The sequence below is a fragment of the Mesocricetus auratus genome, unplaced genomic scaffold (genome assembly GCF_017639785.1).
Source record: "Mesocricetus auratus isolate SY011 unplaced genomic scaffold, BCM_Maur_2.0 Super-Scaffold_100003, whole genome shotgun sequence".
NCBI classification, from domain to species: domain Eukaryota; kingdom Metazoa; phylum Chordata; class Mammalia; order Rodentia; family Cricetidae; genus Mesocricetus; species Mesocricetus auratus.
Window position 1 is genome coordinate 10,170,535 of NW_024429188.1, and position 23,533 is coordinate 10,194,067.

Consider the following 23,533-nt stretch of genomic DNA (forward strand, 5'->3'; position numbering starts at 1 on the left):
ACAGAAACTTTATTTAGTGGCTGATCGAAGAAGAGGCAGACTCCCTTGGTTAAGTACTGAGCTGAACTCAAGAAAGCCAGTAACAGAGAGGGAGGACTGATGATCAAAGGGATTAAGACTGGGCTGGTTTAACCCCCAGAAACAGCTGACCAGACAAAGGTTAACTCTTGAATCCCAGGCATTAGCCTGGGAAGCCAGCATGGGACTGATCAAGACCCCCTGAATCTGGGTGTCAGTGAGGAGGCCTAGGGAATCTATTGAGCCTTGGGCAGCAGATCAGTACCCATCCCAAGTATACACACGGACTTTGGACTCCAATAGAACAATGTGAGGTGCACTCTCACCCAGAACTCTTGGGAAAGGGTCTAGGCCCTGCCCTATATGAAATGACACACTATGGACACCCCCATGGAGGGCCTCACCCTCCCTGGAGAAATGAGAGGATAACGGGGGGGGGAGGGGAGAGCACGGGAGGAAGGGAGGGAATGGGAGAGGGACCTGGAACTGACTTGTGAAGCAACCTTGATTCTTATCTAAATTTAAACTGGAAAATAAAATTTAAAAAAAAACTCTAAAAAAAAAAAAATAAAATAACCAAAACCCCACCTTACTCTTCCATCTTTCAGAAACCTCTTCATTTATCCTAGTGCCATTTGGAACTGTGGTGTGTCATGCAGTGTGCCTCTTTTGCCCACTTAGCTCCAGCTGTAAAATATTCATTGCAATGTGTTATTGGTCTGGTTGAAGGTGTTTTGTTTCTGATACATCATCATGATGGGGCCATCAGTGAAAGTCCTCTTGGATATACTATTGCTGCCACTAATCATGGAGATTCTGTCATTATCTTTATGCAGGGTCAGTCCCTTCACGCACTTTGGAAGGTCAAAGATGTGGCAACTATTATGATGGGTCAAACCGAGGCCCAGGATGGGAGTAGTTACGACCACCCCATCAGGTAAGTAACACACCCAGCTCACCTAGACACTGGCTAGTGGAGCCAGGTCTTCCAAACCAGACTATGACAAATCTTATAAAGAAAGCATTTAATTGTGGTGACTTGCTTGGAATTTCAGAGGTTCATTCCCTTATCACCATTATGGGGAGCATGGTGGTGTGCAGGCAGAGGTACTACTATGGCTGAGAGAGCTACATCTTGCAGGCAACAGGAAGTTAATTGACATGTTGGACAGTATCTTTAATATAGGAAACTTCAAAACCGACCCCCACAGTAACACATTCCTCTGATAAGACCAAACCCACTCCAACAAAGACACATCTCCTAATAGTGCCACTCCTCATGAGATTATGGGGGCCAATTACATTCAAACTACTAAATCACCTTCAGAGTTTAGGATGAAAACACATTTAGAGATGGGAAAATATTAGACATAGAAGAGGAAGTAATTTAGACACACCCAGAGAACCAAGTGGAGGCTTTATTCAGAATGAGTTGATGACTACATGTGTTTTGTGTGTAAATATGAAATTCCTTCAAGGAACATTCTGACAGATGTTGCAAATGCAGGAGCCCTCACTTCAGACCTCTTGTTTGGTAAATTTGGAAGCACACTTGGCCTTCAACTGACTCTGTAGTTTCAAATTGCTTATCTCAGAGAGATAGTTGATCACACCAAAGAGTGACATGGTAGCTGTCAGGACCCCAAATGGGAACACAACAGTAAAGTATTTGTTTATCAAGGCTTCTTTTTTAACAGGAAAGTCAGGTGGAAAGTCAAGAGTGGTTTGGCCATACAGATCTACCATGTGGTTCCAGCTCACAGAAACAAATGTGAAGAGGCCACTAACACACAAAACTAAGGCACAGACCTTGTAGCAATATATCTGAAGCTCAACATATGGGTGTTTCATGTAGCTGATCTTAATGGCCATTGCACTGCAAACCAGTACTATAGGATTCATCAAAATGGTCCCAACCATCAGATTCTGAGCATATAGAAATTCAGGTGAAATGCTCCAGGTGGAATCAATAGGAGTGTGCACCAGCATCTTGGTTATGGTCCCTGAGACATTAAACTCTTGAGAGTAATGAGCTTCCCAGAGTCCAAAGGACACAAACTTCACAATGTTATCATCGAATCCCCAGAGGCGCCAGCTTTGGCTGTTTGCAATGACTATTTCGAACACGAAAGCTGATAGGCTGCTAAAGAAGGCAGTCAGTTTGAAGATGCACTCCTTTCCATTGGCAAATCTGAAGAAGAGATTGAACATGCATACAGTTAAGCCAGGAACACAAGAAAAGGTTGAAAACCAAAACCAAAACAGTGATAATTTACAAAGCACTAAGTTCTCATACCTTGTCCCTGCTATTCACATAGCTGCATTTAAGTAGTCCATTTATTGGAGTGTAACATTCTACAGAAAAGTGTATAAGAAGCACTAATCTCCATGACTATGTCAGAAGTTCACTCTATGAGAGGTTTTGGTTAACAATTTCACTTTATCTGTTAATTGCTGAAATGTATCTTTTGTTAAGTAAGAATTTTAATGCTTGTAATTAGCAGAGAAAAATAGTTTGCAATATCATGTAAAGTAATGCTTATTTAGCTATGTTTTGAATATATAAATATGATAAATAATTTAAATGAGATACAATCTGAAACATTCTCAAATATCATTTCTAAATTAGTGTAGTGAACTTTTGTATGACTATTGCAAATAGAACAAGCAAAATGAACAACGATCTTCATGTTATACCCATGCATGTCCACACTCCATACATGAGGCATATGTTTTTGTGTGTATGTGCACAAGCATACAAAACACACACACACACACAGAGAGAGAGAGAGAGAGAGAGAGAGAGAGAGAGAGAGAGAGAGAGAGGGATACAATGAGAATGTGCCATAAAATATACACCCAAAGCCGGGCAGTGGTGGCGCACGCCTTTAATCCCAGCACTCAGGAGGCAGAGGCAGGCTGATCTCTGTGAGTTCGAGGCTGGGCTGGACCGATAGCCTCCAAAACAATACAGAGAAACCCTGTCTTATAAAAACCAAAAACAAATATATACACCCAAAAGGTAGTAAAATCTTGTAATATAGAATGTCTTGTTTTTATATTTTTCTGAAAGGTGGCAAGTTTTTTAAAGCCATACATCTTTTATACTTTAGTAATGATTAGAATGACTTTTAAAATATATAGATATTAGGGATAAACAAATGTCTCAGTGGAAAAACAATTGCTGAATATGTTGGAGACCCTGATTCTATTCCTCAGTGCCAAAAATTCTAAATCTTTATTTAAAACACAAGGATTCATGGTATTTCCATCATTGGCCCATAACTTACACAAATGTGGATTTTCAGAAAACCAACTTTTATATTCTTTGCATATTAGTATCCTATTTGTGTGAACAACTAATCTTCTGTAGTACAAAACTAAGTCTCTATATTTACTTGTGTGCCAGCTTATTTAAATCACTTCTCATTTCAAATAGTTGGATTTAGTGTTAATACTCACAAAAACCTATGCCCTGAGGGATGCCACAGAGTACTTGAGAAGATAGGAAGGAGGCTATGCTTTGTATACAGCAGACGCGAGGATAATGCCATTTCCACTGTCCATGCAGAAGTTGTTAGGGGTCAATAAACTGGATCTCCTTGCATGGAAACCCTTCTTACAAGATAGCCACTTTCCCACTCACAGTTTATGTGGAATTTGCTTCTTAACTTAGAGAAGACAGTTGTTGAATACTTCAAATGTTACATCAGCAACATGGGTTTTCAACTGATGGTGGCTTGAATACTTCCTCCCCACAACCTCATGCTCACCAAGTCACATCTGAGCAGTGAACTAAAGGAATGGTGCATTTTGAAGCACAACAGGAATCAGCGTAGAGAATGCTGTCCTACCCATGTTTGAATCCTATAGAAGAGATGTGTGTGTTTCATAATGACCAATTTCAAGCCCTCCATATATCTCATTTCAAGTTTGTACCTTTGTTTATCAAGGGTGAAGAAATCCATTGTGGAGATGCCAAGATCATAAGTATCTTCCAAATAACAGAAAATGTTGATCAGACCGGGAGTCACATAAGAGGTGAATCACCTTCAGCAAAAGAAGTTCTGTCAGACATATATTTTAGCATACAATGGTGTGTCTCCAACCAACCCCTGGTTAACACAAACCGACCAATTCCTCTCCACTTTTTTGCTACACTAGAGCCTCATTTATACACTTCAGGGGTATTAGTCCATCTGATGTTCCTGTACTTCCAACTATATCCACACAATCAATATCCCCATTTTCTAAATAGGAAAACAAAAGAAAGAGGCTAATTCACATACTCCACTTAAAGAAATTTCACAGGTACAATGGCCTGTGCAAACTCCAGAGTCCTCATTGGCACCCATGGATTCCCAACACTTATCATATTCAGCTGCATTTACTCACATGGAAATGATGTAAACTAGTAGCTGAAACATATGTCAGTGGCCCTTTTTAATTCCTTGTCCTGTGAAGTGGAATGTGATTAATAAAATTGTATAGATAACACAAAATACTTGCCCGTTTGTTTCATCTATGAAGCCCAAATGTTAGTGACAGCCAAGTGTGAGGTAAGTAGTAACTCTAGAAATTCTCATGTTTCCATGGCCACCAGAGATAAATGACAGATTATGAGCAATAAACCAGTGTCATGACATAGAGTCTTAAAGGACCAGAGTAGTAAATGTCACCCTAATATGTGACTGTTTAAGGGAATAATTCATTTATTTCATTTTTAATTTAAAAACATTCCTCATACACTAGAATCTGATCATGATTTTCCCCTTTGCCATCTTTTTTGAGATTTTACCCTACCTACATAAACAAATGCATGTGCATTTTCTCATGGCTAACTCTTAAAACTAAGAATTTTAATAAGTTAAAATGTATAAAAGCAGAACAATACAAAACAAAGATTAAGAAATAAAATAAATTGACATCTCTTTCATGTTGCCTCATTACTTACCTAGGTATGTAGTGGATATATACAGTGATATTACATTTAAAAACACTGATTTTATTTTTTCAGCTGTTGTCAGTTGCAAATAACTTCTTGGTTATCCAGGTTATCCATGGTTCTTTATATGTATTACCCTGCTATAGTGCTGGCATACTTCCTGTTTGAACCTGTATAGTTCTAGTATTTGCTATCACAGTCTCACTAAGATACTATGTTGTATCAGTCATGTTGTGCCTAGAAGACACTGTTTCTTCTGTGTCATCCACCACTTCTGGCTCATACAATCTTTCCTCTTCCCCTTCTGTACAGATTCTATGTAACAAGGAGAGGGCCTTGATGAGGAAATTTCACTTAGGACAAAGTCTCTCACTATATGCACATTGTCCATTTGTGAATCTCGCTATTAATTATCATCTACTGAAAGAGCAAGTTCATATGATGTGATTTGAGAGAGGAAGTCATCCATTAGTATAACAATATTTCTATAGGAGACATTTTATTTCAATTCTCCTTTATCAAAATAAAAGTAGTAGTTTACCCTGAGACCCAATAACAAACAGAGACAAAGAGACTGGGAATTTGAAGGTAAGAGGTCTTTGGAAGGGTTTGGAGGTAAGAAAGGTAATTAAAGTATAGTTCAAAAATCAAAATAATATGGGTTGGGTACAACCAACCAGGAGACACTCAGTACTACCCAAGTGTTTGGCACTGGACAATTGGTCACCATCATACCAAACTCATGGTTTCTAAGCCTAGGCATGTGAGAGATGAATAATAACATTTCTGTGCCATGCCTTGTGTATAGCCATGAATGACTCAAACAAGTGCCACCTATGACTCAACTAGGAACCTGCCAGGTCTCTGGGGACCATTATGGTGAGCAAGTACAGGGTGAGAAAATGGAAGAATGAGAGAGAGGCAGATCAGAAAAGGTGAGGGTGATGAGGTACATGTTGACATGAATCATCTGCTTATCACCTGAGGCCAAGTTGGTCTCCAGGCCTGAACTATTGCCAAGGGACAAGCCTTGGTCCAAGGCCTTGAAGCAACCAAAGGAACTGTATTGATGTATGTTCATCATGTCACCACTGGGGGCTGTGCAGAGGCCTATGGTCTGGGATGCATTCTGAGGCAATGATGGAGTTCGAGGGCTATGCTACCACAGGAATCATGCTGATCTAAATAACCTGTTCTACCACCTGGGGCTATAGTGACATCTGGGTCTGAGCTGCTGCCCAGGACCATTTCTGGGTCAATGACCCTGCAGTAGCAAGGGTCTGTATTAGTGTCTATGGCTTCTGTTGGGAATATGCACAGGGTGTTGGGTCTTATTGATGTCTGTCACCCATATTGATACCAACAGCCCCAGAGATGCCCAGGGTCTAGGCCTTAAACTGTGGTGTCTGAGGGCCATGCTGCTACCAGGGTCATGGTGATCAGAGTGGACTCTCTCTCATCCGAGGCCATGGTATCACCTGGGCCAGAGATACTGCTGAGGGATATGTCTGGATCTGTGGCCATACTGCAGCCAGGGACTGAGTTCAAATCCACGGCTCCTGTTACCACCAATGGTCTATGTATGACTTAGGACCAGTTATCCACCTGAGACCACCTCCGTATCCAAGGGCTATGTAGCTGCTGGAGTCATACTAATCTGTTTAGCCTGTGATGCTATCTGTGGCTGTGGAGATATCTGGGCCTGTGCTGCTGCCAAAGGCCATATCTGGATCTGTGGCCATGCAGTGGCTGGGATCTAGGGTGATGACCATGACATTTGTTACCACCACAGGTTCTGAAGATGCCCACCGTATGGCCACGCACCTGAGACTGGGTTAGTATCCAAGGGTCATGCGGCCACTAGGGCCATCCTGATCTGGTGACTGGTGTTGCCACCAGGGGCATGGTGACATCCAGACCTAAGCTTCTTCCAAGGGCCATGTCTGTGTCCATGATCCTGCTGAAGCTGGGGTCTGTGATGACGTCTGTTACCCATGTTAGTACAGGGGATCATAGGAAACATGTGTTTGTAAATCTGAGGGTTGCTCTGAGCCAGTCCCACCATTCTCTGGCCCTAGTATACCTGGCCCTGCCCTTCACTGGATACTGCAGCAGGAGAGATGGCCCTGCCCCTCAGGGGAGAGTTGGACCAGGCACTCAGGAAAGATAATACCATCCCTCACCATGATCATAAAATTCACCTAGACAGCACACTGGAGCTAGACATAGTTGAGTTAACTCTGAGGATGTGAGAGGAGAGCTGACCCTATCCCTCCATCTACCATGTGGTGACATGTGCAAGGCAAAGATTACTCAAGTTGTGGCAGGTGAGAGAGATGGCACTGGGTTCAAAAGAGTGACAGAACTAGCCCTGCCCCTCACAAGTTGCAGAACACAGGAGAGCAGGCCTGGCGCCCTATCTGAGCAGCACAGTAGTGTTGACCCTCTTGTTGGGGACACAGCAAAAATATTATCTGTCATGATCATGTTGGCTTAATCACAGAGATGAAGAGACAGTTTCATATATATGTCCTGAAGAAACTAACAATGGAAGGGATATACCTCAACATAATAAAGGCAATTTACTTTAAGTTCACAGCTAACAATGGCCTAAATGGGAAAAACCCTCAAAGCATATCCATTAAAATCAGGAAGATAAGGATGTCTATTCTCTTCATGCCTATTCAACATACTATTTTAAGTCTTAGCTAGAACAACAGGACAACTAAATGAGATCAAGGTGATATACAGAGAGAAGTCAAGGTATATTTAGTATACATAGTTACATGTGTTTATTATTTAGCATTAAGTATATTTTATTACAGATAATATGGTTTTTTCAGTTTGATATTTTTATTTAAATTAGAAACAATCTTATTTTATATATCAATCCCAGTTTCCTCTTCCTCCCCATCCTCCCATACTTCCCACCAAACCCCTTCCCCCATTACACTTCCTGTCTACTCCCTAGGTAGAGTGAAGCCTTCCATGTGTGATCATCAGAGTCTGCCACATCAACTGGGGTGGGGCTTAGGCCCTCCTCCATATATTTAGGCTGAGAGAATAGCACTGCTTAGAGGAAGGGGCTCCCAAACTCCATTAGTGCACTAGGAATAAATACTGGTTTTCAGCCCTTAGACAGTTTTCTTGCTTTCTGCTACTCTTGCTTGGGTTTACTTCTTTTTCTTCTAGAGTTTCAATGTGTACTGTTACATTGCTAGTATGAGACTTCGCCAATTTCTTTAAGAAGGTATGCGGTGCCATGAACTATTTTCTTAATATTGCTTTCATTGTATCTCATAAGTTTGAAGATGTTGCACCTTCATTTTCATTGAATTATAGAAAGTCTTTAAATTCTTTCTAATTTCTTCCTTGACCCAGTGGTAATTCAGCTGAGAATTTTTCAGTTTCAATGGGTTAAAAGACTTTCTGTACATTGTATTGTTGTTGAACTTCTAGTATATTCCATTGTGATCTGCTAAGATACAGGTGATTATTCCAGTGTTTTTGTATCTTTTGAGACTTGCTTTGTGACCAAGCATGTAGTCAATTTTGGACAAGATTCCATGAGGTGCTGTTTGGGTGAAATGTTCTGTAGATATATGTTAGGTCCATTTGAGTCATTACATCAGCTAGTTCCTTTATTTCTCTGTTTAGTTTCTATATGAACAGACATGTCCATTGGTGAGAGTGTGGTACTGAGGTCTCCCACTAATAATGTGTGGGGATAGGTAGGTGATTTAAGGATTAGTAATGTTTCTTTTACAAATGTATGTGCCCTTTTATGGGGGGCATAAATGTTCAGAAATGAGACATCCTCTTGGTGGATTTGTCCTTTGATGAATATGAAATGTACTTCTCCATCTCTTTAGATTAATTTTGGTTTGGGTCTATTTTGGTAGATATTTCAATAGCTCCAGCAACTTGTTCCTTAGATCTGTTTTATGGGAAAGTCTTTTTCTAACCGTTTACTCTGAGGTAATGTCTATTTTTTATCATTTTGTTTTTGTGGTTTGGAGATTTTCAATGACTTCTTCCATTGCCTTAGGGGTAATAGGCCTAATTAGCTGGTCTTGATTTAATTTTGGTATGTGGTATCTTATGGTAGGTGTTTCTTGTGTGCAGCAGAAGGATGGGTCTTATTTTCATATCTGTTCCATTACCCTGTGTAATTTTATTGTTGATTTGAGTACATTGACTATTAACTCCTGTTACTTGTTGCTCTTGGTGGTATTATCTCTCTCTCTCTCTCTCTCTCTCTCTCTCTCTCTCTCTCTCTGTGTGTGTGTGTGTGTATGTGTGTGTGTGTGTGTGTGTGTGTTTCTCATTCCTTGGATTTTTCTGGTGTGAGACCTGATGAAACAGAAAAGCTTCAAAGGACTCTGTCAATAATCCAAACAACTTCAGAAATAGAAAAGATTTTCACCAACCCCACATCGGTCACAGGGTCATACTCCAAAATATACAAATAACTCAAGTAACTAGACATAAAATAACCTAATAATCCAATTAAAAATGGGGTACAGACTAAACAGAGAAGAATCACAAATGGAAGGGAAACAGTTAAAGAAAAGTTCAACATCCTTAGTCATAAGGGGCATGCAAACCAAAACAGCTCTGAGATTCCATCTTATACCTGTTCATAATGACTAAGATCGAAAATACAAGTGACAGTTTATGCTGGAGAGGATATAGATCAAGGGGACACTCTTCCATTGCTGGTGGGATTGCAAACATGTACAACCACTTTGGATATCAGTATGGCAGTTTCTCAGAAAATTAGAAATCAGACTCTCTCAAGACTCAGCTATATCACTCTTGGGAATATACCGAAAGGATGTTTAACCATACCAAAAGAACACTTGCTCAGCTATGTTCATAGCAGCTTTAATTGTAATAGCCAGAAACTGGAAACAGCCTAGATGCTCTTCAACTGAAGAATGGATAAAGACAATAGTGGCAAATTTATTCAATGTAGTATTACTCAGCTGTTAAAAACAATGACATCAGGGAATTTGAAGCAAATGGGACAAGCTAGAAAAAAATCATCTTGAGTGAGGTAACACAGACTCAGAAAGACAAATACAGTACGTACTCAATCATAAGTAAATATTATCTAAAGCATAAGGGGTAACCACACTACATCCACAGACTCAAAGAGGGTAGGTAACAAGGAGGGCTCAAAGCAGGGAAAATAGAAGAGATCTCCTGGTGAGTATGAGAAATTGAGGGATTGGCTTGTGTGTGGGTGTAGGGGAAGAGTAACTGAAAATATGACTGAAAAAAGAGGGAGCACTTATTGGGGTCACATAAAAAACTGATGCAAGGGAAATTCCAACAAATTTACAGGAATTATCCCAACTACATATCCTAGAATAGTGGATATGGAACCTGAACTGGCCATCTCCTGTGATCAGACTTCAATTGTCATCAGAGAGCATTTATTCAGTAACTGATGGAAAAAGAAGCAGACACCCACAGCTAAACATTAGGCTGAACTTGGGAGATTCTGCTGAAAATACAGAGAAAGCATCGTAGGAAACTGAGGGGTTAAGGTCAGCACAATAAAATTCACAGAAACAACTAACCTGGCAAATTGGAATTAAGAGTCTGAACCAACAAATGGGGATCTTTCATGGGACTGACCTAAGCTGTCTATATACACAAGACAGTTCCAAAGCATTGGTCTACTTGTGGGACTCCTAAAAATGGGAGCAGATGCTGGCCCAAATGCTTTGGCCAGCTCTTTGAAATCTATTCCTCATAATGGATTGACTTGACCAGCCTTAATACAAGGGGACATGTTTACTCTTACTGCAACTTGATATATCATGCTTTGCTATTTTCCATGAGAAGCCTGCCCCATTCTGGACAGAAACAGAGGAGTGGATTAAGGGAGGTTTCATGAGTTGGTGTGGGAGGCAGGGAATGAGCGAGAGCAGGGAGGGGAAGCTGCAATCAGAATGTAAAATAAATGCATAAACAAACAAAAAACCCCAGGATAACTGAAAGGTACTCCTGAAAAATAAACAAACTAATGGAGTTATCAACAGCATCCCAGATTTAAACTTGTAACTCAGAGAGATAATAATAATAATAAACAGCATGGTATTCACATAAAAACAGGTATATTGAACAATGGAATGAAAATCAAAATCCAGACATAAGTTCAAATAACTACAGATTCCAGATTTTTCATAATAGGCCAAATATTTACCGTGTCCTCATTCAATGGTACTGGCCATTCAGGAGGGCTGCATACAGAATAGAGCAAATAGATTCATGTTTATCTCTCTTCTCAAATCTCAACTGCAAATAGAGTAAATAGATCAACATAAGACCAGTTGATGTGAATCTGATTGAAGAGAAAATGGGGAATAGGCTTGAAATCATTGGCATAAGAAAGGAATCTTATGGAAAGAACAGCATTAACAAAACAGGCACTAAGAGCAATAACTAAGGAATGGGACTTCATGAAGCTGACAATCTTCTCTATAGCAAAGTACACCATCATTAAAGTAAGTACCTGCTTAAATAATGAAGAAATATATATATATATATATATATATATATATATATATATATATATATATCCAGCAGCCAGCATCAGAATGGAGAGAAACTCTAGGCATTTCCTCTAAAATCAGGAACAAAATAAGGCTGTCCCCTCTCCCCATACCTCTTCAACATTGTACTCGAAGTTCTAGCTAGAGCACTAAGACCAAAAAGGAGATCAAAGAGATACAAATTGGAAAGAAAGAGGTCAAACTTTCACTATTTACAAAAGTGACCCAAAAAAACTCTATCAGGGAACCCTAACACCTGGTAAACACCTTCATCAAAGTGGTAGGATGCAAGATCAACTCAAAAAAATCAATAGCCCTACTATATACAGAAAATAAAAGGGCTGAGAAAGAAATCAGAAACATCACCCTTTACAATTGCCCCAAACAACACAATATAACTTGGGGTAACACTAATCAAAGAAGTGACAGACCTATATCACAAGAACTTTGAGTCATTAAAGACAGAAATTATATAAGACACAAGAAAATGGAATGATCACCAATGCTCTAGGAAAGGTAGGATCAATATAGTAAAATTGGCAATCTTGCCAACAGCAATAAACAGATTCAATGCAATCCCCATTAAAATCCCAGCACAATTCTTCACAGACCTTGAAAGAACAATTCTCAACTATATATTGAAAAGCGAAAGACCCAGGATAGCCAAAACAACCCTGTTGAACAAAGCAACAACATCACCATCCCTGACTTCAAGCTCTCTTATACAGCTATAGTCCTAAAAAACAGCTTGGTATTGGCACAAAAATAGACAGGTAGACCAATAAAATAAAATGTGAAAACCCTGATACTAACCCACACACGTATGAACACTTGGTTTTTGACAAAGAAGCTAAAATTATACAATGGAAAAAAGCATCTTCAACAAATGGTGCTGGCATAGCTGGATATTGGCATGTAGAAGACTGCAAATAGAGCCATATCTATCGCCAAGTACAAAACTTAAGTCCAAATGGATCAAAGACCTCAACATAAATCCAGCCACACTGAACCTGATTGAAGAGAAAAATGGGAGGTACCCTTGAATGAACTGGTGCAGGAGACAGCTTCCTGAACACCAGTAGCACAGACAGTGAGATCAACAATTAATAAATGGGACTTCCTGAAACTGAGAAGCTTCTGTAAGGCAAAGGACACAGTCAGCAAGACAAAAAAGCAGTCCACAGAATGGGAAAAGATATTCACTAACCCAACATCTGACAGAGGGCTGATCTCCAAAATTTACAAAGAACTCAAGAATCAAATCTCCAAAACACCAAAGGATCCAACTAAAATGTGGTCTAAGAACTGAATAGAGATTTCTCAGTAGAGAAGTCTAAAATTGCTGAGAGACACTTGTGAAATTGCTCAACATCTTTAGCATCCAGGAAATGCAAATCAAAACAACTTTGAAATACCATCTTACTCCTGTCAGAATGGCTAAAATCAAAAACTCCATTGACAGTTTATGCTGGAGAGAATGTGGAGAAAGGGTATCACTCTTCCACTGCTAGTGGGAGTGACAAATGGTACAGCCATTTTGGAAATCAGTATGGAGATTCCGCAGGAAAATGGGAATCAGTCTACCACAAGACCCAGCAATTCTATTCTTAGGCATATACTCAAAATTGGACATTCATACAACAAATATGTCTGTTCCACTGTTCATAGCAGCATTATTTGTAATAGCTAGAAATTTGAAGCAACCTAGATGCCCCTCAAGTGAAGAATCAATAGAGAAAATGTGCTAAATTTACAAAATGGTGTACTATCCAGCAGAACAAAAACAATGGAATCTTGAAATTTGCAGGCAAATGAATGGCACTAGAAGAAACCATCCTGCATGAGGTAACCAAGTCACAAAAAGACAATCATGGTATATACACATTCATATATGGATTTTAGACATGAATCAGGGGAGTGCCACCCTACAATCCCACTGCCAGGGAGTTTGGCAAACAGAACCTTCATACAGAGACTGACAGAAGCAGAAGCAGACACTCACAGCTAAACACTGAACTGAACTCCTGGAATCCAGTGACAGAAAGGGAGAACAAATGAGCAAAGGAGTTAAGAATGAACAGGTTTAACCCACAAAAAGTATTAATCTGAACAAGGGGGAGCTCTGGGACCCCAGATTGATGGCTATGTGGAAAGCATAGGACTGACGCAGGCCCCCCTGAATGTGGGTGTCAATGAGGAGGCCTACATATCTATGAGGCCTTGAGTAGTATTTATCCATGGTATACAAATAGACTTTGAGTGTCCATTCCACAATGAGGGATGTTCTCTCAGCCTGGACTCTTGGCGGAGGGCCTAGGCCCTGCACTGGATGAAATGACAGACTCTGGAGATCCACCATGGAGTATGTCACCCTCCCTGGGGAACGGAGTGGGGATTGGATTGTAGGTTGGGGGGTTTGTGGGAGGCAGGAGCAGAGGGGAGGAGAAGGACCTTGGATTGTGATGTGAAGCAAGCCTTTTTCTAATTTAAATTACAATTTTTTGAAAAAAAATATTACTAATAAAGACTGAGTAATTTTGTTGATGGCATAAGTTTCTTTTCTCTATGAAATGACTTTCAGACAATTTGAAGTGGCTAGGAACCTTCAGAGAGAGCTGCTCCACTTCTGTCCAAACCCAGGGCAGAGGGCAGAGTTGAGCAGGCTCGCCCTCTCTCAGATCCCCTGGCTTGGGGACTGCACCAGATTGACTCCCCTACCCCAGGTGGATGACCAACCAACCAGGAGCCTGAGAGAGAGCTGCTCCACTTCTGCCCACACTTGGGGCAGAGGACAGAGAGCACAGGAGAGAGAATATTGGATTTCCTTGCACCCACCAAAAGGGAACCCTGTTCGCCTATCCACCAGGAGAGGAAGAGACTCTTTCTACACCCACTGGAAGAAGTCATTGGGAAAAGGCAATATAAGAACACACTCAGCAACAGAAAAACTAATATGACACCACCAGAGTCTAGAGATTCTACACCAGTACGACCTGAACACTCCAACGTGGATGGAGCAGAAGGGAATGACCTTAAAAACACCTTCATGAAAAATGATAGAGGCTCTCAAAGAGGATGTGAGAAAAATCCCTTTAAAAATGGAAGAAATGACAGACTATGGACACCCCCATGGAGGGCCTCACCCTCCCTGGGGGAATGAGGGGATAACGGGGGGGATGGGGGGGAGGGCATGGGAGGAGGGGAGGGAAAGGGAGAGGGACCTCGTACTGACTTGTGAAGCAACCTTGTTTCTTATCTAAATTTAAAATGGAAAATAAAAAAATATTAATTAAAAAATATAAAAAAAATAAAAATGGAAGGAAAACAAACCAAAAATGCAAGAAATATAAGAAAAAACAAACCAAAAATTCCAACAAATGGAAGAAAGGGAGGAAAACACGAAGCAAAAATTACAGCAAACAATTCATACAATGCAAGGATTGAAAGCAGCCATGGAGACAATAAAAAAACACAGGTAGGATCAATGTAGTAAAAATGGCAATCCTGCCAAAAGCAATCTACAGATTCAATGCTATCCCCATTAAAATCCCAGCACAATTCTTCACAGACCTTGAAAGAACAATAATCAATTTTGTATGGAAAAACAAAAGACCCAGGATAGCCAAAACAACCCTGTTCAACAAGGCAACGTCCGGAGGCATCACTATCCCTGACCTCAAGCTCTATTATAGAGCTATAGTCCTGAAAACAGCTTGGTATTGGCACAAAAATAGACAGGCAGACCAATGGAATCGAATTGAAAATCCGGGTATTAACCCACACACGTACGAACATCTGATCTTTGACAAAGAAGCTAAAAATATACAATGGAATAAAGAAAGCATCTTCAACAAATGGTGCTGGCATAATTGGAGACTGGCATGTAGAAAAATGCGGATCGATCCATGTTTATCGCCATGCACAAAACTTAAGTCCAAATGGATCAAAGACCTCAACATAAATCCAGCCACACTGAACCTCTTAGAAGAGAAAGTGGGTGGTACCCTTGAAAGAATTGGTACAGGAGGCAGCTTCCTGAACATAACACCAGTAGCACAGACAGTGAGATCAACAATTAATAAATGGGACCTACTGAAACTGAGAAGCTTCTGTAAGGCAAAGGACACAGTCAGCAAGACAAAAAGGCAGCCCACAGAATGGGAAAAAATATTCACTAATCCCACATCTGACAGAGGGTTGATCTCCAAAATTTACAAAGAACTCAAGAAGCAAGTCTCCAAAACACCAAAGGACCCAATTAAGAAGTGGGCTGCAGAACTAAATAGAGAGTTTTCAATAGAGGAGTCTAAAATGGCTGAGAGGCACTTGAGAAAGTGCTCAACATCCTTAGCCATCCGGGAAATGCAAATCAAAGCAACTCTGAGATACCATCTCACTCCTGTCAGAATGGCTAAAATCAAAAACACCAATGACAATTTATGCTGGAGAGGATGTGGTGAAAGGGGGACACTCCTCCATTGCTGGTGGGAGTGCCAACTGGTTCAGCCACTTTGGAAAGCAGTATGGAGATTCCTCAGAAAAATGGGAATAAACCTACCACAAGACCCAGCAACTGCACTCTTAGGCATATATCCAAAAGATGCCCATTCATATAACAAAGATGTCTGTTCCACTATGTTCATAGCAGCTTTATTTGTAATAGCCAGAACTTGGAAGCAACCTAGATGTCCCTCACCCGAAGAATGGATAGAGAAAATGTGGTACATCTACACAATGGAGTACTATTCAGCAGAAAAAATAATGGAATCATGAGATTCGCAGGCAAATGGATGACACTAGAAGAAACCATCCTGAGTGAGGTAACCCAGTCACAAAAAGAGAAACATGGCATGTACTCTCTCATATATGGATTTTAGACATAGATCTGGGGAGTGCCAGCCTACAATCCTATGGCCAGAGAGTCTGGGAAACAGAAACTTCATTTACTGGCTGGTTAAGTACTGAGCTGAACTCAAGAAAGCCAGTATCAGAGAGGGAGGACTGATGATCAAAGGGATTAAGACTGGGCTGGTTGAACCCCAGAAACAGCTGACCAGACAAAGGTTAACTCTTGAATCCCAGGCATCAGCCTGGGAATCCAGCATGGGACTGATCAAGACCCCCTGAATCTGGGTGTCAGTGAGGAGGCCTATGTAATCTATTGAGCCTTGGACAGCAGATCAGTACCCATCCCAAGTATACACACGGTCTCTGGACTCCCATAGAACAATGTGAGGTGCACTCTCACCCTGAACTCTTGGGGAAGGGTCTAGGCCCTGCCCTATATGAAATGACAGACTATGGACACCCCCATGGAGGGCCTCACCCTCCCTGGGGGATTGAGGGAATAACGGGGGGGATGGGGGGGAGGGCACGGGAGGAGGGGAGGGAAAGGGAGAGGGACCTCGTACTGACTTGTGAAGCAACCTTGTTTCTTATCTAAATTTAAAATGGAAAATAAAAAAAATATTAATAAAAAAAAAGAAAGTGAATTTCCTTAGGAGCCTTCATTGTACACAAAAAAACCAGATCATTATGGAACGATTCTTCTAAGACCACTTTTCTATGTCTCAAGTGCTTATTAAGCTAGATTGCATTTTGCAAACTCAATTTGTGCTTTTATTCTCACATTTATACACCTATGTGAAGCTCCCATAAAGTTTTATTTTCAAAAAAAAAACACAGTCTGAAGGAATACTGGAAATCGAAAAACTGGGGAAAACAGTCATGTACCACAGATGCAAGCATAACCAACAGAATGCAAGAGATGGAAGAGAGAATCTCAGATGTTGAAGACACACTATTAGAAATAGATTCATCAATCAAAGAAAATCTGAAGTCCAACAAATCCTTAAAACAAAATATCTAGAAAATATGCAACACCGTGAAAAGACCAAAGCTAAGAATAACATGTATAGAAGAAACCCAACTCAAAAGAACAGAAAACATACTCAAGAAAATCATAGAAAAAAACTTTGCCAACCTAAAGAAAGACATGCCAATGAAGGTACAGGAATCTTACAGAAGACCAAATAGAGTGGATCACAAAAAAGTACCCTTGCCACATAATATTCAAGACACCAAGAATACAAAATAAAGAAAGAATACTTAGAGCAGCTAAGGAAAAGGTCAAATATCATATAAAGGCAAACCTATAAGAATTACACCTGACTTCTCCATGGAAATTCTGAAAGCCACAAGGTCCTGGATAGATATAGTATCAACACATAGAGACCATGGATGCCAGCCCAGACTACTATACCCAGCAAAGCTTTCAATCACTATAGATGGAGAAAACAAGATATTCCATGACAAAACCAGATTTAAACAATACTCATCCAATAACCCAACCCTACAGAAAGTTCTGGAAGGAAAGCACCAGTCCAAAGAATTTAACTACAACCAGAAAAACAAAGGAATGGATAATCCCACCTTACCGATACACAAAATAGAAAAGGGGTGGAAATCCACATACAATTCCACCAAGAACAATCATTCCAAAACAAATGAGAATGATCAATCAAAGGTCACTAATATCCCTCAATATTAATGGTCTTATCTTAACTCGCCCTTAAAAAGGCACAGACTGACAGAATGTATTTGAAGACAGAATCCATCCTTCTGCTGCATACAAGAAACACACCACAGCCTCAAAGACAGACATTATTTCAGAGTTAAGGTTTGGGAAAAGATTTTCCAATCAAATGGCCACAAGAAACAAGCAGGGGTAGCAATCCTAATATCTAACAAACTAGACTTTAAATTGAAATCAATCTAACAAGATGAAGGAGGTCATTTCATACTCATCCCAGGAGAAAGCCACCAAGATGAAGTCTCAATTATGAACATCTATGCCCCCAAAACAAAGGCATCCACATCTGTAAATGAAACATTACTAAAACTCAAAAAACACATAAAACCTCACACGCTAATAGTGGGAGACTTCAACAACCCAATGTCATCAACTAGACAGGACTACAAGAAGGAAACTTAACAAAGAAACAAAGGATCTAATTGCGTTTAACAGACATCTGTAGAATATTCCATCCAAACACAAAAGAATATACCTTTTTCTCAGCGCCACATGGAACCTTCTCAAAAATTGACCACATGCTTGGCAACATAGCAAATCTCAACAGGTACAAAAAGAGTTGGAATAACTCCATGTATCTAATCAGACCACCATCTTTACAGTTAGAGTTCAACAGCAACACAAACTGCAGGAACCCTACAAACTCATGGAAATCGAATAATGCATTATTACATCATGGCTGGGTCAAAGAAGAAATGAATAAAGAAATTAATGACTTCCTAGAATTCAATGAGAATGAAGACACAACATATCCAAACTTATGGGACATTTTGTAAGCAGTGCTAAGAGGAAAGTTCATAGCACTTAGTGTGCCCACATGAAGAAACTGGAGAATATGTACGCAAGAGAACAAACAGCACAGCTGAAAGCACAGCTGAAAGCTCTAGAACGCAAAGAAGCAAAATCACCCAGGAGGAGTAGACACTAGGAAATAATCAAATTGAGGGCTGAAATCAATAAAGCAGAAACTAGGAAAACAATACAAAGAATCAATGTAACAAAGAGTTGGTTCTTTGAGAAAATCAGCAAGATAGACAAACCTTTATGCAAAACCACCAAAAGGCAGAATGTGAGCATGCAAACTGACAAAAATCAGAAATGAAAAGGGGGACATAACAACGTACGCTGAGGAAAACCAGAATCATCAGGTCATACTTTGAAAACCTGTACTCCACAAAATTGGAATATTTAAAGAAATGAACAACTTCCTGGATAGATATCACCTGCCAAAATTAAGTCAAGAACAGATTAGCAATTTAAACATACCTATAACACCTAAGGAAATAAAAACAGTCATCAAAAGTTTCCCAACCAAATAAAGCCCAGGGCCAGATGGCTTCAGTGCAGAATTTTATCAAAAATTCAAAGAATAGCTTATACCAATTCTCCTCAAAGTATTCCATGCAATAGAAGCATAAGGGTCTTTGCCAAACTCTTTTTGCGAGGCTTCAATAACATTGATACCCAAGACACAACTAAGAACGAGAAATTCAGACCAATTTCCCTCATGAACATTGATACAAAAAGACTCAATAAAATACTGCCAAATAGGATCCATGAACACATCAGAAAACTCATCCTCCATGATCAAGTAGGCTTCATTCTAGGGATGCAGGGATGGTTCAACATAAAACTAAGCTGAGAAACAAAAATCACATGATCATCTCACTAAATGCTGAAAAAGCCTTTGACAAAACCCAATATCCCTTCATGGTAAATGACTTGGAGAGATCTGGAATACCAGGAACATACCTAAACATAATAAAAGCTATATACAGCAAACCAACAGCCAACATCAAATGAAATAGGCATAAACTCAAGGCAATTCTTCTAAAATCAGGAACACAGACAAGGCTGTCCCCTCTCCCCTTACCTCTTCAATATTGTACTTGAAGTTCTAACTAGAGCAATAAGACAACAAAAGGAGATCAAGGGGATCCAAATTGGAAAGGGAGAGGTAAATCTTTCACTATTTGCAGATCATATGATAGTTTACATAAAGGACCGAAAGACTTCTACCATGGAACACTTACAGCTGATTAACACCTTCAGCAAAGTGGCAGGATATAAGATAAACTCAAGAAAATCAGTAGCCCTAGTATATACAGACGATAAAAGGGCCGAGAACGAAATCATAGAACCATCAACCTTTAGAATTGCCACACAGAAGATAAAATACCTTGAGGTAATGCTAACCAAACAAGTGAAATACCTGTATCACAAGAACTTTTGAGACTTTAAAGAAATTTAAGAACACACCAAAAAATGGAAAGATCTCCCATGCTCTTGGATATGTAGGATCAATGTAGTAAAAATGGCAATCCTGCCAAAAGCAGTCTACCAGACTCAATCCAATCCCCATCAAATCCTAGCACAATTCTTCAAGGACATCGAAAGAACAATTTTCAGCTTTATATGGCAAAAATAAAAGACCCAGGATAGCCAAGAAAACTCAGTTCAACAAAGCAATATCTGGAGGCATCACCATTCCTGACTTCAAGCTCTATTATAGAGCTTTAGTCCTGAAAACATCTTGGTATTTGCACAAGAATATACAGGTAGATCAGTGGAATTTAATTGAATACTCTGAGATTAGTGCACAAACCTATGATCAGCTGATTTTTGACAAAAGCTAAAATTATATAATGGAAAAAAGATAGTATCTTCAAGAAATAGTGCTGGCATAACTGGATATTAACATGTAGAAGACTGTAGATAGAACCATGTCTTTCGCCATGCATAAAACTTAAGTTCAAATGCATCAAAGACCTGAACATAATTCTATCCAAACTTAACCTGTTAGAAGAGAAAGTGGGAGATACGCTTGAATGAATTAGTGCAGGAGACTGCTTCCTGAACATGACACCAGTAGCACAAACACTGAGATCAACAATTAATAAATGGGACCTCCTGACAATAAGCAGATTCTGTAAGGCAAAGGACACAGTAAGCAAGACAAAAAAGCAACCCACAGATTGGGAAAAAATATTCACTAACCCCACATCTGGCAGAGGGCTGATCTCCAAAATTTACAAAGAACACAAAAGATATTCTCCAAAACATCAAAGGACCCAATTAAAAAGAAGGAAACTGAACTAAATAGAGATTTCTCAATAGAGGAGACTGAAATGTCTGAGAGACCCTTGAGAATGTGCTCAAAATACTTATCCATTTGGCAAATGCAAATGCAAATCAAAACATCCCTGAAATATCATCTTACTCCTGTCAGAATGTCTAAAATCAAAAACACCAATGACAGCTTATGCTGGAGAGGATGTAGAGAAAGGAAAACACTTGTTCATTGCTGGTGGGATTGCAAACTTGTACAGCCACTTTGGAAATCAGTATGGATATTCCTCAGAAAAATGGGAATCAGTCTGCCACATGACCCAGCAATTCCACTCTTAGGCATATACCCAAAAGATGCCCATTCATACAACAAGGATGTCTGTTTCACTCTGTTCATAGCAGCATTATTTGTAATAGCCAGATCCTGGAACCAACCTAGATGCGCCACAACTGAAGAGTGGATAGAGAATATGTGGTACATTTACACAATGGAGTACTATTCAGTGGAAAAACCACAGATTCTTGAAATTTGAAGGCAAATGTATGGCACTAGAAGAAACCATCCTGAGTGAGGTAACCCAGTCACAAAAAAACAAACATGGTATGTACTCACTCAGATATGGATTTTAGACATGTATCAGGGGAGTGTCAGCTTACAATCCCAGGGGCAGTGAGTATGAGAAACAGGGAGGTTCCCAAGAGATATGCATTATACCCCAGAGAAGTGAAAAGATCTCCTAGGCAAATTGGGAACATGGGGGGAGAAGAGAGGGAACCAGGAAAAAGAGAGGGGGATAAGAGGAGGGTAGAAGAAGACATGGGGGAGCAGAAAGTTTGAGTCAGGTAAAGAATAGAGGTGACTAGGATGAGAGATACCATAATAGTTGGAGTCATTATAGCTTTGAGTAGAGAGCTGACACTAGGGAGATTTCCAGAGATCTACAAGGAAAACACCTTCTGGAAATATAAGTAATAGTGGAGAGACTAAAATAATAGCCCCTACCAGATACTAAGGTTGATGACTACCTTGTATGACATCCTAGAACCTTCATCTTGTGACAGATGGAAGCAGAGACTTATACTCACAGCTAAACACTGAACTGACCCCTGGAACCCAGTGACATAGATGTAGTAGTGATGAGCAAGGCGGTCAAGACCATGCTAGTGAAACCCACAAAAGACAGTTGACTAGAAAAGGGGGAGCTCTTGAACTCCAGAGTGATGACTAAGAGGCCAACAGGGGACTGATCCAGACTCCATGAATGTAGTGTCAGTGAGGAGGCCTCAGAAAATTCTGGGGCTTTGGTAGTAGACTAGTGTTCACCATGGCAAACAAATGATCTTTGGGAGCCCATTACACATGGAGGGATGCTCTCTCAGCCTGGACACATGAGGAAGGGTCTAGGTCCTGTCCTGGATGAAATGACAGACTCTGGAGATCCCTCCAAGGAGGGCCTCACCCTCCATGGGGAATGATGTGGGAATTGGGGTGGTGGGTGGGTGTGGGGGGGCTGGAGAAGGGAGAACAGGGAAGCTGGGATTGACATTTGAAGTATGCAGGTTTCTAAGTTAAATAAAAACATACTTAAAAATTATTACTAATAAACACTATGAGTAATTTTGTAGATGGCATAAGTTTCTTTTCTCTATGAAATGACTTGCAGGCGACTTCTCCTCTGATCTCCATACCCCTAGTTCCTCAGAGCACACTGGAAACCTCTGGCCAATTGTGATATTAACAAACAGAAAGACAGGATATGCCTACTGCTCAATGTACAGCATAGTTTTCCTACTCTATGAAAAGATCATACTCTGTCTGCAGACCTAACAATAAAGAAGCATAAGTCTATCCTCATTAGACCTGACTACACAAGAGTCACGACACAGAAGTGTGGTTTTTCTTTGTTCAGATGAGGCTTCCTTACAAAATTATTTCATTGTTCCTTGCTATGTTTATTTAGCAAATTACATTTCACCAGAACTTTTGCCTTCTATAGCTTGTTGGAAATATCTGAAAACATAGTAATGGCCTTCAGTGTATAGGATGTGAAAATATTCAAAGAAAGGAACACTTTAGACACATAGAGCATAGAGGAGGAAGTAATTTAGATGTCCCCTGAAAATCAATTTGATGCTTTATTTGGAATGGTTTGATAACTACAGACGTTTTGTTTGTAAACAGGCAATTTCTTCAAGGCACCTTCTAACAGATGCTTCAAATTCAGGAGTCCTCACTTCAGGACTCTTGTTTTGCTACAATGCAAACACGCTGCGCCTTCACCTGATTGTGTAGTTTAAAAGAACTTATCTCTGAGAGAAAGAAGATCACAACAAAGAATGACA

The 23,533-nt window shown here is 40.0% G+C and overlaps 1 protein-coding gene across 1 annotated transcript; it reads right to left on the reverse strand.

The window, feature by feature from the left end:
- Positions 1 to 1,434: 1,434 nt before the first annotated feature.
- LOC101830309 lies at positions 1,435 to 11,268 on the reverse strand. Its single transcript, XM_005087754.2, has 3 exons — positions 11,181 to 11,268; positions 3,958 to 4,068; positions 1,435 to 2,209 (listed from the first exon to the last, which is right to left on the reverse strand). The coding sequence occupies exons 2-3, from the start codon at positions 3,984 to 3,986 to the stop codon at positions 1,537 to 1,539; spliced, it is 702 nt and encodes a 233-aa protein (XP_005087811.1). The 5' UTR covers positions 3,987 to 4,068; positions 11,181 to 11,268; the 3' UTR covers positions 1,435 to 1,536.
- Between the last annotated feature and the right edge of the window lie 12,265 nt (positions 11,269 to 23,533).